We start from the raw sequence: 15,200 nt of genomic DNA, 5'->3' as shown, positions 1-15,200 counted from the left end.
TTACCAGCCATTATGGAGCGAGAGGAGCAAGCGCTATAGAGGTCGCTTCGGGGTGAGATCGTCTACTTGACTTGAGTTACTTTGAAGCGAGCTCACAAGTTGAGTACGTGAGATCGGTTGGTGGTGATATCGCTCTGGGTGTGAGTTGAATAAGTTACTTGCTTGAGTGGAGTCACTATGCAGCGAGTTTTGAGGACGAAGATACTAGATTGGTTGGTAGCTCTGTATATGTTGGACACGTGTGTGATATTCATTGGATGTGAATATTACTCCCTCACACATACCAATTATGAAAAAGTAAAAAACACAATATACTAGTATACTGCATTGTAGTGAGGGCATGAGTGGAGAAGGAGTATGTGGAGAAGAGAGAGACATGTGTATTGGTGAGAAAGGAGAGAGAGGGAGAGATGGGTTTTGCAGACAGTTTGAGAGAAGAAGATAATCAAGTGAGGGGGATCAGTGGGCGCGAACGGGGGAGAGGCCAGGTCGGCTAAGGCAAAGTTAGGAGAGAGAGAGAGCGAGTGAAGTCGTGAAGAAGAAGAAGAAGAAGAGAGAGAGAGAGAGTATGAGAGGTACAGACAGAAGACAAATAACATTTTGCCCAATGTTTTTGTCTGTCTATACCGCCCCTATATATACACAATATTTTTCCCAACATTTCTGTATATATATAGCCCGACTCCTAAATTGACATTAAAATAAGTACCAAGTCTAAAACAACCCACAACTTTACTAACAAAATGATTTAAAACTTAATTTTTTGTAGATATGATCTACCAACTATAAATAACTATATATTCTTGAAGGTGTAAGAAACGGCTAGGGGATTTGGTTTCAATTGGTTGTAGCCTAATTGTGATAGTCTTATCAACTATTAGTATGATGGACGGTCAAGATGTGTTTAAATTTCGGAAAAAAGCGTGTGAAAATATTGAAATCGACCGTGTGTTGTATGTAAGTACAAAATAACTTTTCTTCACTTCATTTATCCAGTCTTCCTGAATTTTCTCCCGCCATGCAATTTCTCTCTCCAACAATTTCTCACCCTTCATTATCTCTCTTCCTCCTAAACAACTTCCCTCTTTTCCGTAATAATTACCAAAAACTCCCCACATTAACAAACAAAAACTTGACTACTACTTCACTCCGCGTTTCTCAAAACTCTAATTTTCAACTAAAAAAAAAAACTCTCTCAGACGCCGAAGAAGAAGAAGATGATGACGATGATGATGATGACGAGGCAGCAGAGGAATACGAAGAATATGAGGACGTGGAGTTTGAAGAAGAAGAGGAAGAGGAAGAAGAGGGTAAAGAAGTAATTTCGGCTTCTAGATACGAGGAACATAAGTGGCAAAGAGTAGAAAGACTTAGAAACGAAGTGAAAGAGTTTGGTGAAGCTGCTATTATTAATATCGACGAACTCATTTCTATCTATGACTTCAGAATCGACAAATTTCAGGTACTTTTAACTTTTATTTATTTATTTATTATTACTATTTAATTATTTTAATTTTGTATAAAATAGAAAATGGCAATAGAAGCATTTTTGAGAGGTTCATCAGTGGTAGTTTCGGCCCCGACGAGTAGTGGAAAGACATTAATAGCTGAAGCAGCAGCAGTAGCTACAGTTGCTAAAGGAAGGAGAATTTTTTATACTACTCCTTTGAAAGCTCTGTCCAATCAGAAGTTTCGAGACTTTCGGTATGTTTTGATATTTTGTTTTAACTTGAGGGTTTTGTGTGATGGTTTTTTTTTTTTTTTACAGGGAGACGTTTGGGGAGAGTAATGTTGGTTTGCTTACTGGAGATTCTGTTGTTAATAGAGATGCTCAGATTTTGATTATGACTACCGAGGTTTTAAGGAATATGTTGTATCAAAGGTGAATATGCTACTTTGTTATTCTCTTATTTTAGTAGTCATAATACAAACTCACACAACAGGGTGCAAGCAAATTGGTGTTAAAGTAAGTACCAATTAGTCGTAAGATGTGATGCGCATTGACATTTTTTTTTGGTTCTAAATGATGCCCGCAATGCGACTTATCTTTTTCTCCCTTTAAAGGTTTTGGGATGTTAATTTTCCAGATATGGTATAGTTAGAAGTTTGAGAAAAATCCGACTCATTATGTGATCACAGTTTCTATGGTAAGAGAATGTTTGCCCAAATCAAGGATTTTCTGATACACGAATGCATTTATGTGTATTTTTATAGTTGGGGATGTCATAATATTGAGCTACTAGATACATCAAAAAGAAACTATTCCTATTGAGTTGCGCATTCACACAAACTCACACATGCAATATAAGCTGATCGGTCAGTCTCGAGATGGCTGCTTACTACTGTTTCTTGTGCAGTGTTGGAATGGTTTCCTCAGGCAGTGGATTATTCTCTGTGGATGTCATTGTTCTTGACGAAGTACATTATCTCAGTGACATATCTCGAGGTACTGTTTGGGAAGAAATTGTAAGTTATTCTGCTCCAGTTACCATTTATCGATAATTTTGTTGTATTGGGTGTTTTCATTTCTTTAGGTGGCATTCTAATTGTTTCAGTATGTGCTTCTGGTGTTTATTGCACACAAAGTGTTTCAACTCGTGGCATCCATTTCACAATTTCATTGGGTTAATTGTTTCGTTTCATGCTTCAGGTGATTTATTGTCCCAAGACAGTTCAACTTATTTGTCTTTCAGCAACAGTTGCTAATGCTGATGAATTGGCTGGTTGGATTGGTCAGGTAGATTCATATTTTATAATGATCAGAAAACAATTCTGTAGTGTGACAGTGTTTTTGCTATAATTTTCGTTCTTTTAATTCTTCTCATTTCTTCTTACGGAAAATTGAAACAGGCCTGTGACTAAATCTTGGGCTGGTACTGTACACTTTCTAGCTTGCCCTGGTCTTTTTAGTTCAACTAATTCAGAAATGAAACCCAAACTTTCAAGCATGTATTTGAAAAATTTCCAACTATCATTAAGTGGAATTCAACACATGGGAAAACTAATCATATTAGTGGAAGAATATTCTTTCAACACGATAGCATAAATCAAACATGCCCATAGAAACATGGTTAAATGAGTTTAAGATAGTGGCATATTGCGCTTATCTCTCCTCATTTGCTCTTTTCTCTTTGTATATATAATTCAAAATTTTATGTCAGTAATTCCAATACAAGCAAAAAGGTAGAAGAAGAAATTGTTATCCTCATCTTGTATTAAAACTTTGGCGACTTCCATCCTCCACATCCACACCACCGCTAGAAGAAGAAAGAGAGGGGAAGAAAACATAAAACTTTGGTTATTAATTCGTTTTTGACAAGTCCGGTTGCAAAAAATGTGTATAAGACAATCAATGTTTTTGACAACTTCACCTACAAAATGATTTAAAACCTAATCTTTTGTGCATATGATCTACTAACCATAAATAACATCTCTACAAAAATTCAACTCGTTTGATATCCTCTAACTTATATATATATATATATATATATATATATATATATATATATATATATATATATATATATATATATATATATATATATATATATATATATATATATATATCAGGAAGCTACGCTGTTAAAAGCAACTAGCTGCAGTTTAGGCGCTACAGGTGCCTAGGCTAATGGGCAAGTTTGTTATGTTGTAGTGTCCCTTACTGTTTTTCCTGTAAGTTGATTTCAACGTCTGATGGTTTTGAATTCACAAACATACTATTGATGCATTTGATACCTTTAAATTACATATCGTGACGCTCTTTACTCAGTAGTCAGAAGTTTTTATAAACGATACTGTTTGCTCAGTAATTTAGAGGAACTTTGAGAGATCAGTTGGCTGATTTTCTATATTTGTTCTTGTCTTTCATCTAGATTCATGGTCCAACAGAATTGGTAACATCAACAAAACGCCCGGTTCCTTTGACTTGGCATTTCTCTATGAAGAATTCTATGTTGCCACTTCTTAATGAGAAAGGAACAAGTATTTATAGGTATCTCTCTATGCATTTTCTCCTACGATAATTATTGTAAGCAGTGTTGAGGTTCGATTTTTGTTGGTCCTATTCAATGTGCATATGTAGTAGGAAGTGCCTTAAACCGCTCATATGTGATAGTGCAAAAAAGGATAGAAGTAGTAACTGGACTTCTATGGTCTCATTTTGTTTTGAGTTAAATTAATCCAAGATCATTGAGTGAGTGTGTTGTCGTTCCTCCCTTTATGATGAGTTTCAAAAGCTTTCAAACTAGATACAAGGGAATGTTTAGAGGAAGGATGAAGACAGTCAATTTTCTTATTACAAAGGCCACAATATATCCTTCTTACAGGATAGGAACTTCGTCTTTGAGAGAGGGATTGGTTTGCATGAGTGGAATCAGTGTGACATTGAGTAAGTGTGTTGAGGTTCCTCCCTCTTTATGATGAGCTTCAAAAGTTTTCAAACTAGATACAGGGGAATGTTTAGAGGAAGGATGAAGATGGTCAATTTTTTCTTTTTACAAAGGCCACAATATATCCTTCTTACAGGATATGAATTTCTTCTTTGAGAAAGGATTGGTTTGTGTGAGTGGAATTAGGGTGACATTGTTCCTATTTGTTCTAAAGCATCTAGATAAGTCGTTTTGACCTCTTGGGTGTTCATTTTTAGTTCTTTCAAAAGCCATTACCACCAAAAAGAGGGAAGAGAAGAATATTCTTAGACACGCTTATTGAACTCACTTATCCTTGTTCTTGGAATTTAAACAATGACTTTCACGGGTTATTTGATTTTTTTCCTCATGGTGCAAGTAAAGACTTATTAATACAAGGAGATCATTTACAAAATCTCCAATTTATAATATTCATACGTTTTTAAAGTAATTTGGAGAAACAAGTGCTAAAAGTCTCACAAATTGTACTTGTCGTAGTATTACATGCCTATATAAAACTTGATCATTGAACTATTCAGTGTGTAGTGTACTTTAGAATGTCAAAAAATACCAAGATCATTGAGTGAGTGTGTTGTCGTTCCTCCCTTTATGATGAGTTTCAAAAGCTTTCAAACTAGATACAAGGGAATGTTTAGAGGAAGGATGAAGACAGTCAATTTTCTTATTACAAAGGCCACAATATATCCTTCTAACAGGATAGAAACTTCGTCTTTGAGAGAGGGATTGGTTTGCATGAGTGGAATCAGTGTGACATTGAGTAAGTGTGTTGAGGTTCCTCCCTCTTTATGATGAGCTTCAAAAGTTTTCAAACTAGATACAGGGGAATGTTTAGAGGAAGGATGAAGATGGTCAATTTTTCTTTTTACAAAGGCCACAATATATCCTTCTTACAGGATATGAATTTCTTCTTTGAGAAAGGGATTGGTTTGCGTGAGTGGAATTAGGGTGACATTGTTCCTATTTGTTCTAAAGCATCTAGATAAGTCGTTTTGACCTCTTGGGTGTTCATTTTTAGTTCTTTCAAAAGCCATTACCACCAAAAGAGGGAAGAGAAGAATATTCTTAGACACAGTTATTGAACTCACTTATCCTTGTTCTTGGAATTTAAACAATGACTTTCACGGGTTATTTGATTTTTTTCCTCATGGTGCAAGTAAAGACTTATTAATACAAGGAGATCATTTACAAAATCTCCAATTTATAATATTCATACGTTTTTAAAGTAATTTGGAGAAACAAGTGCTAAAAGTCTCACAAATTGTACTTGTCGTAGTATTACATGCCTATATAAAACTTGATCATTGAACTATTCAGTGTGTAGTGTACTTTAGAATGTCAAAAAATACCAAGATCATTGAGTGAGTGTGTTGTCGTTCCTCCCTTTATGATGAGTTTCAAAAGCTTTCAAACTAGATACAAGGGAATGTTTAGAGGAAGGATGAAGACAGTCAATTTTCTTATTACAAAGGCCACAATATATCCTTCTAACAGGATAGGAACTTCGTCTTTGAGAGAGGGATTGGTTTGCATGAGTGGAATCAGTGTGACATTGAGTAAGTGTGTTGAGGTTCCTCCCTCTTTATGATGAGCTTCAAAAGTTTTCAAACTAGATACAGGGGAATGTTTAGAGGAAGGATGAAGATGGTCAATTTTTCTTTTTACAAAGGCCACAATATATCCTTCTTACAGGATATGAATTTCTTCTTTGAGAAAGGGATTGGTTTGCGTGAGTGGAATTAGGGTGACATTGTTCCTATTTGTTCTAAAGCATCTAGATAAGTCGTTTTGACCTCTTGGGTGTTCATTTTTAGTTCTTTCAAAAGCCATTACCACCAAAAGAGGGAAGAGAAGAATATTCTTAGACACAGTTATTGAACTCACTTATCCTTGTTCTTGGAATTTAAACAATGACTTTCACGGGTTATTTGATTTTTTTCCTCATGGTGCAAGTAAAGACTTATTAATACAAGGAGATCATTTACAAAATCTCCAATTTATAATATTCATACGTTTTTAAAGTAATTTGGAGAAACAAGTGCTAAAAGTCTCACAAATTGTACTTGTCGTAGTATTACATGCCTATATAAAACTTGATCATTGAACTATTCAGTGTGTAGTGTACTTTAGAATGTCAAAAAATATTAGTGTAGAATGTTTGTTCTACTTGTATGTGGTTGCATGGTGAATTTAAAGAATGCAGTTAACTGTGTCTTAGTCATCAATGCGATGCAAAGGAATCTTTTCTTATAAACTGGTAAACTGTAATGTATGAAGACACAACGACTATTCATTTGTTCTTCTCACTGATGTCTCAATGATAAAGATATATAAATGTGGTTTTGCCTAATACTAGGTGCTTCCACACAACAGAGTTGCCCTTTGATGTAGATCAAAATTGATGAAGGAGAAGTTAGTGAGAAAGATTGATTTATGTATTATTTGTTTTTCTCAGATACAAGAATCATGTGCCAGTGTTGTTACTTAACTGGATATTTGGTACAACTATCTACTGGTTAATATGTATGAATCTATTTATCGTAAATATTATCCTTGAGAACTAGTTTAAAAATTCATAATTTCCATATGTTTTTTTCTTTTATCACTAGGATAGGTTGGAGTTCCTCAGACTTGTATGAATCTTTATGCTGCTCTTTTAAACTGAATTGGGTAAACTATTGTGCTATAATAGCTTGTGTGGTGATCTATTTTCCTGGAATCAGTGAGTGAAGCTCTAAGTTCTCTTGGCTTTAAAACAGGAAGCTGTCACTGGATTATTTACAAAATTCATCTCTGGGGATCAAATCTCAGCAGGACTATGGATCAAGAAGAAGAAATTTTGGAAAACGAGAAAAGGAGCAGACCTACAATAGTGGTCCTAATATGTCTGGACAATCACCATTATCAAAGAATGATATTAACGCACTCCGCCGTTCACAAGTATTGACTTTGCTGTCTTCTTTAAATTTTATTCTATGTAGTTGTATTATTATGTTGGGAGTTACCAAAACTTCTATAGGCTAGGAGGCTACAGGTAAATGCCCTTGTAACTTCCATTAAGAACAAGAGATTGGTGGAAACGTCTAAATGAATTCTTCTTTATCAGGTACCTCAGGTTAGAGATACCTTACGGCATCTTAAGGCAAGGGATATGCTCCCAGCTATTTGGTTCATTTTTAGCAGGAAAGGGTGTGATGCAGCTGTTCAGTATGTTGAAGACTGCAATCTGTTAGACGAGTGTGAGGTGGTTGAGGTAGAACTGGCCCTGAAGAAATTTCGTATTCAATATCCAGATGCTGTTAGAGAGGCTGGTATCAAAGGTCTTTTGCAAGGGGTTGCGGCACATCATGCTGGCTGTCTTCCTTTATGGAAGTCGTTTATTGAACAGCTTTTCCTGAAAGGACTTGTTAAAATTGTATTTGCTACAGAAACACTTGCTGCTGGAATCAACATGCCTGCTAGGACAGCTGTCATCACATCTCTCAGTAAAAGGAATGAAACTGGCCGTATCCAGTTACGCTCAAGTGAACTCCTTCAAATGGCTGGACGAGCTGGACGTAGAGGTACAGATGATAGGGGTCATGTAGTTTTGATTCAGACTCCCTATGAAGGAGCTGAAGAGGGCTGCAAGCTTCTCTTTGGTGGTATAGAACCCCTTGTCTCACAATTCACTGCTTCATACGGAATGGTGCTGAATCTTCTTGCTGTATGTGCTGTCACCAATTGTAAGTTCCATGTAACTTCTGGCACACCTCGGTATTTGACATAACGTTTATGCTATTAGGGTGCAAAAGTTACTCGGGGACTGAAGGACAAAGATGATTCTAAAGTTTCTCAAGCCGGGCGGACATTGGAAGAAGCTAGAAAGCTAGTTGAGCAAAGCTTTGGAAACTATGTTGGAAGCAATGTTATGCTGACTGCCAAAGAGGAACTCAGTCAAATACAGAAAGAGATTGAGTTTCTTACTACTGAAGTTAGTGAGGATGCTGTTGATAAAAAGTCCAGAAAGCAGTTGTCTGAGATGGCGTACAGGGAAATTTCTGGCTTGCAGGAACAATTGCGGGTATCTCCATTTGACGTTTTCCTTCAATTTCTTGCATCTGTCACCATGCTTGTTGAGCTATTTATGCTATTTATCGTTTTGCAGAGGATAACATGGACTCTGTTTAGTTAAATTGTTGTTTCTGCATTCTTTTTTTTAATTTTTAGTTTCATGATCTAGATGCTAAATATTTGTTACTTTTTGTTTTTATTTTTTCAATTTCAAACTTTTCAAAATCAAGTGGAACCCTTCTTGGCCATTTTGAAGGTGTGCCATGAAGTGTATACTGACAAATAGATTTTTCTCTGGTTGACATAATGTGCCCCACTGAAAGTTTAAAGGTGTCCAGCGGAGTACTGGTTAAGACTTGGGAGGTTCAGCACTTGAGCCCAAGGTCTTAGGTTCGGTTCCCACCTTCATAGGGGGAAAAAGGGATTTCAGGGGATCTGGGAATAATGGTTGTAATTATAAAAAAGGGTTAACTAGTATTACAACACCCCACACACACACACACACACACACTAGATGGGGAAATTAGGGTCTCCCCACCAAGTACACACACAAAAAAAAGTCAACTTGGGTTGACCGTTTTTTTTTGTTTTTTTTGTGTATTTTGGGGGGAGACCCTAATTGCCCATCTAGTGGGGGGGAATTCCTAATTGGCTCATCTAGTGGGGGAGGGTAACACTAGCTAACCCTAAAAAAAACATAATATGAGATTTACTTCACCTGATACAGTAAATCTCATATATAAGCATGGACGTTCATCAATCCTTCCTCAGATTCAATCTCAATCTTGCATATCTCACGCTCTGATAACATCACATGTCATTTTCACAGTTGATTTGACTTTTGTATTGCGCTATTTTACTTAGTTTTTTTGCTGTTTAGACCTATCTAGAGTGGCAGAGTGCCAATCATTTGATTTACAATCGGGTCCTACTATTTTGTTCATTATGATGCATGCATCCAGAGTCATTTACTTATATGTTGATCACAATTGACTTTTGAGGAGTTTGCACAGGCAGAGAAACGACTGAGGACCAAATTGCGGCGAAAGATGGAATTAGAAAGAATGAATTCATTGGAACCTTTATTGAAAGAGTTGGAGGATGGACACTTGCCCTTCACATGTTTGCAATATAAAGATAGTGAAGGGGTTCAACATTTAGTCTCTGCTGTTTATCTGGGAAAGGTAGACTCACTCTATGGTTCAAAAGTCAAGAGCATGGTGAGAATTACTAATCCCCTACTATACTCATATATGTTCCGCCTGTTAGAATTTTTAATATGATTGAAGTTTGGATTTTAATGTTATCGATCTAATGTTTGTTCCAAATATCCTTTTATTTGTATCTTTCTTGTATGTACAGAAGTTCCTACTGGAATGTTAGACACTATTTCTTGTATTATTTTGGGTGTGCACGAGATTTTGGATATTGGAACCATATTAAATGAAAAATGATTATGAAAAAGAATCTGTATAGACAGAACGTGTGATGGAGCTGTAACTTCCAACTCCAAGCAATGACCAAAAATTAGTTTTACTGAACCAGTGGGCTACATCAATTATCATGCCTGTCAGATCCCAAACTTTCAACGTCAGTAGTGGAAGAATGTAATACTGATAGGGTTCATTTCTATAAAAACATACTTCTGTCCATTGATAATGTTGTGCCTTGAAAATGAATAAAAGTTAAATTGTATGTCATGTTCCATAGTCATGTACTGATGTCTATAAATAAGACTAGTTCTTCTAGGCTCCTAGATCTGCAAGTCAGGGATCTAAACTACACCAATATTCTTGCTGCTACTGAGTTTCCAAGAAATCAATATTTGACCTTGAAATATGTTACAATATGTTACATGCATGTGCATAGCATGTACCGTAGGATCAGGAGCATGGGTCTCAGTAGATTGTCATTTTGAATAATTGTTACTTAGTTGATAATAAGTTGAAAGGGTAAATGATAGTTAGGATTAGAGTTGTTGGTGTTCTCCTATTCTTTAGGGATATGAACGTAGGGGTCAAGTAGTTGTAGTTGTGGTACCTATTTTAGTCGCACTAAGTGTACTTGGCCTATTTAAGTACATTTGAATGAATGAGAAAAGCAGAAAAGAATCATTAAGCACCTTGGTGTTAAAACAGGAGATTGTGGTTCTCTCGAAGTAACCATTTTATCACTTCATTTATTTATTATTCCATTAGTTCACTATAGGTAGAGGTAAACAACCAAGTACAAGTAAGGTTGTACCACAATAGAATAGAAAAATAAAAAGAAAAAGAAAAAGAAAATGTCACAGAAATATCCTTTTCTATTTGTGAGTTTTGTTCAAAGGTTCTTATACACAAATGGACATACATATATATACCCTGTCATTCGTATTTGGTCATTTGGCATGTTACACATTTACTGTCTGCTGTGCCATATATGTGTTTCATACTTTTACTGGTTTTTGGCTAGAGTTTTTGGGAATGAAGTAGGCATAGGCATTGGCATCTTTCATTTTGATGTTTCATCCAACTTCTCAGAATTACACTACTGTGTGAACAATATTGCTAAATTTTATTTCTTTATTTTCCCCCTTTTAGCTCTCCTGCATTTTGGTCGAACCTGTTGCTCAATTTGAGAAGGCAATACATGTCTTTTAACCATTATTGTAAATAAAGGGGTTTTTCGTTTTAGTATTAGTTCTTTCCTTACCCTTTTCTCTGGCCATACGTTACATGAAAGTCCTGTATATTCTTTTCGGTTTTCTTTTTTGTCTTAGTAGTCTTCCTATCTATTTGACAATTATATTCTAAATGCTTGATAACTCAGTTTAAGTTGTTTTCATCAATTTCTTACATGACAGATTGACGTGGATGATTCTTTTGTACTAATGGAAAGAGAGTTCGATCATGGAGATGACAAAGAACACGTTGATGCAAAACCATCTTATCATATAGCTCTTGGTTCTGATAATTCTTGGTACCTATTTACAGAGAAATGGATTAAAACCGTTTATAGGATAGGCTTACCTAATGTACCTTTAGCTCAAGGTGATGCTTTGCCTCGGGAGCTCATATGGAGGCTCCTGGGTAAGGAACAAATACAATGGGATAAGCTTGCTGATTCTGAATTTGGAGGGCTATGGTGCATGGAAGGATCTCTTGACACATGGTCTTGGAGTTTGAATGTGCCGGTCTTGAGTACCCTTTCAGGTGACAACGAGGTATATCTATACCTTTACGGGATTCCTTTACATGTTTTGCTTTGTTGAATTTGAGCTGTATTGGGCTTTCCCCCTCTGCTGTAGTACGTTTTCCTTTGTTTTCTTTCCTGTTTTTTCCCCTTTCTTCTTGTTCTTCTTCTTTTGGTTTATGCTAGGGTGTACTAGGTGGGGGTCTAAATGTCTAATATAGGTAGCTTCTTGCTACTTAGATTAGATTTGCTGTAATTGGTGACTTTGATAATTATGTATCCCGTTTATCGATTAAATAAAAATGACGTTGAACCCTTGAGGGCATGTGAGGTTTTTATTGTTGTCTAGGGTTCCTTTGTATAGAAGCCGAGTAGCGCCTTGCTTCGGTGGTTGTCTAATTGTGTAATCCGGTAATCCCTTTGTAAATTTTGACTATCGGATATCTTCATTGATACAAAACTAAAAAGAGAAAACTGTTGCAATGGTCCCTGTGATCTGTCTTTAGGACCTCACCAAAAGTTCATTTTTGCTGTAACTTATTTATTTATTTATTTTTAAATCTTGTCAGATGCCTCAGATATCACAAACATACAATGATGCTGTTGAGTATTACAAGGAGCAAAGGAATAAAGTTTCGCGTTTGAAGAAAAAGATTGCACGTACTGAAGGCTTTAGGGAATATAAGAAGATAATAGATATGGCTACCTTTACTAGAGAAAAGATTGAACGATTGAAAGCTAGGTCTACTCGTTTGCTTGGTCGAATACAGCAAATTGAACCATCTGGTTGGAAGGAATTCCTGCAGGTATCTCTATACCTCACTTAACTCACTGCATGACAACATTTCAAATTAGGGTTTTTAAGACAACAATGGTGAAATTATCAGAGTTAGACATGGCCCCCAAAATTCATTTTCAAAGGTAAAGCTACTTCAAGTGAAAGAAAAAACTCATCATTGGAAATTGGATTTTTGGAGGGGGTGTATATCTAAAAAGCCCAAAAATTAAGTTACCTTATTTAACTCACTGCATGAGGACATTTTAAATTAAGTTAGTTTCTCAGTATCATCTGGCATAAACTACCTAGGCACTTAGATTCAGAATGTTTCTTTATTGGTTGATCTATAACGGAAGAATCACCAATAAGGCAGTGCAATGCTGTTGATAAGTATATATATATTTAGTAAGGTTACGTATGTTGAACAATTGGAAGGGAGTAGAAGTCGCTGAAAAAAACAATAGTAAATTTCATTGGCATTGGCATTATGAGATTTTATTGGCGTTGTAAGAAATGGAAATAGTATTGTAAGTAACAATCACTTCATTCTGAAATATTGGTTTTTGGTTGAGCAATAGTAGATATATAATTCTTTTCTTGTTCTTTTAGTTACATAAGTTGCAATGTTTTATATTCATAATAATAATTATAAGAGATACAGTTTCATAATTATTTCTGTCTATCTCTATCCTTTCCTCTCTATCTCTGCATGTCAGTCATTTTATTCTAGAAAACAACCGCCTCAGCTTTTACGTGAGCGGTTTGGATTTTGTTTTCTGCTTATTTAGTTAGCTAAGACTTGAGCTTTATGTGTATATTCAAGAAAAATGCTAGTAATTTGCATGCTTAATGTAGGAAGTATGTACTCTAAGTTTGCTATTATTTCCTGTGTTTACCAGATTAGCCAAGTTATACATGAAGCCCGAGCATTGGATATCAATACACACGTGATCTTTCCTTTAGGTGAAACAGCAGCAGCAATCCGAGGAGAAAATGAGTTGTGGCTTGCAATTGTGCTGCGCAATAAGATTTTATTAGATCTAAAGCCAGCACAGCTTGCTGGTGTCTGTGGAAGTTTAGTTTCGGAAGGAATTAAAATTCGTCCCTCAAAAAACGACAGGTAGTATCCTCCCCCCAACACCCCCCATTTTTTTTCCTTCAACTTCTTTAGTTTCCAATTGTGCTTCCACTTTGTTGGTTGAGTTTGGACATTGTCTCTAGGTGAATTTTCATCGAGTTAGAACATTTTATTTGCAGCTACATATATGAACCTTCCACTGCAGTGGTAAATATTGTTGAGGCTCTAGATGACCAGAGAAGCTCCTTCATGCTACTCCAAGAAAAACATAGTGTAAAGGTAAGTCCAATTGAAAATGAAAGAGTTAAGACATATCTTATTTTGTCCAGACTCATCTTTAATTGTGCTTCCGTTTTTATAGATCTCATGTGGATTGGATAGCCAATTTTCTGGCATGGTTGAAGCTTGGGCCTCTGGTCTAACTTGGCGGGAAATTATGATGGATTGTGCAATGGATGAGGGTGATTTAGCTCGCCTCTTACGGCGAACAATTGATTTGTTGTGTCAGGTATGCACCACTGTCCTCATCACTTAATTGTTAGTCTCTTGCTTTAAGAGAGTTTGACTCTTAGTATGTACTTGCTAATTGCTGCGTCATCATATCATAGTTTTAGCTGAATGCCAGCTTCCTCCAAATGGGGATTTTACGGTGCTCTCTTATAGCCGTAAATTTTATCTTCTGGGAAATATACCCTTTTTAGTATATATAGAAGTTTTTTGAGAGAGACATTGATATGGGAGATTTCCATAAAGCGGATTTTCATTAAAGGTGTGCTAGCCAATTTTCAGGTCTTTTTGGTTGGGAAACTAATGTGGATCTCTGTGATGATCTTCTCTTTCACTTTCTCGTATTGCCTCAGTCTCTCTCCTAGTATCCTATTGGATCTCCTACATGTGCTTTTTTCTTGACAAACCTTAGAGTGTATGTCTTGATGGAAGCTTTATGTGGTTTTCATTGGAAGTGCAGATTGTAGTGATTTGTGTCTTGCTAATTTGCTCTCTAACACATTATACTGCTGGTATGTTGGTTACAGATTCCAAAATTACCCGATATTCACCCTGTTCTGCAAAAAACTGCGGTGATGGCATCTAATGTGATGGACCGTCCACCCATCAGTGAACTTGCTGGGTGAAAATGTAAATCTTGGTGGAGATATTTAGATGGTGTTTCTCCTGAGGTGAGCTTTTCTGAGCGTTGTAACATTATACAGCAGCAGCAGAAGCAGCAAATAACAATACCAACACCATTGCCTAAGCCCTGAAGTTTGGGGTAGACGAATGAGTTCCATTCTTTCATCAAATTTTTATAGGTGCAGAGATTTGGACATGTTCATTATTTCATAATATTATTGTATATAATTCATTGTAACCATTGATCCTTGTACCATTACATTAGTTATAATTTACAAAGGTGTAGTTCAAGATTACAATCCTCATGCTCTTTTTTCTCTGGAAAATTCTTTCAGGTGTGGTTAGTAATTTTCTTCCTGATTGTCCTGTTCTATTACATATCAGGTCTTGTGGTGTATTTGGTACACATTTTTAGGTGTGGATATTTTTCACCCACCCAATGGCACAAGTGTACTGGTGCCTGCTATTTTTTTTCTTGGGTAGTTTAAATATTAATCCTCTGGTTTGTACTGACTAGATATCGGACTATTGTTTTCAATATTTTAGAACTAGCTTTCCCCTA

The 15,200-nt window shown here is 36.1% G+C and overlaps 1 protein-coding gene across 2 annotated transcripts; it reads left to right on the top strand.

The window, feature by feature from the left end:
- The first annotated feature begins 976 nt into the window (after positions 1-976).
- On the top strand, positions 977-14,937 carry EMB25 (DEAD/DEAH box helicase). 2 transcript variants are annotated; one of them, XM_086596571.1, is made up of 16 exons: positions 977-1,462; positions 1,529-1,704; positions 1,769-1,882; positions 2,358-2,466; positions 2,651-2,737; positions 3,873-3,991; positions 7,184-7,364; positions 7,531-8,130; positions 8,209-8,487; positions 9,491-9,697; positions 11,323-11,682; positions 12,221-12,457; positions 13,329-13,549; positions 13,687-13,786; positions 13,869-14,015; positions 14,542-14,937. In XM_086596571.1, exons 1-16 carry the CDS (start codon positions 1,019-1,021, stop codon positions 14,638-14,640), a joined length of 3,480 nt encoding a protein of 1,159 aa, XP_086452697.1. In that variant the 5' UTR covers positions 977-1,018; the 3' UTR covers positions 14,641-14,937. The 2 variants fall into 2 exon arrangements, with proteins under 2 accessions (XP_086452697.1, XP_086452705.1); XM_086596579.1 differs by lacking the exon at positions 1,529-1,704 and having other exon boundaries at positions 1,300-1,462.
- The last annotated feature ends 263 nt before the right edge of the window (positions 14,938-15,200 follow it).

This window comes from Coptis chinensis, chromosome 1 (assembly GCF_015680905.1).
Source record: "Coptis chinensis isolate HL-2020 chromosome 1, ASM1568090v1, whole genome shotgun sequence".
NCBI lineage: Eukaryota > Viridiplantae > Streptophyta > Magnoliopsida > Ranunculales > Ranunculaceae > Coptis > Coptis chinensis.
This window is presented reverse-complemented; position numbering and strand designations above follow the sequence as displayed.

Bases quoted from the DNA above. Each gene is read 5' to 3' on its own strand.
- EMB25 (XM_086596571.1), top strand. From the start codon at position 1,019: ATGCAATTTCTCTCTCCAACAATTTCTCACCCTTCATTATCTCTCTTC. The intron at 13,550-13,686 runs GTAGTATCCTCC...TTTTATTTGCAG, and splicing joins CGTCCCTCAAAAAACGACAG to CTACATATATGAACCTTCCA. The intron at 14,016-14,541 runs GTATGCACCACT...TGTTGGTTACAG, and splicing joins CAATTGATTTGTTGTGTCAG to ATTCCAAAATTACCCGATAT.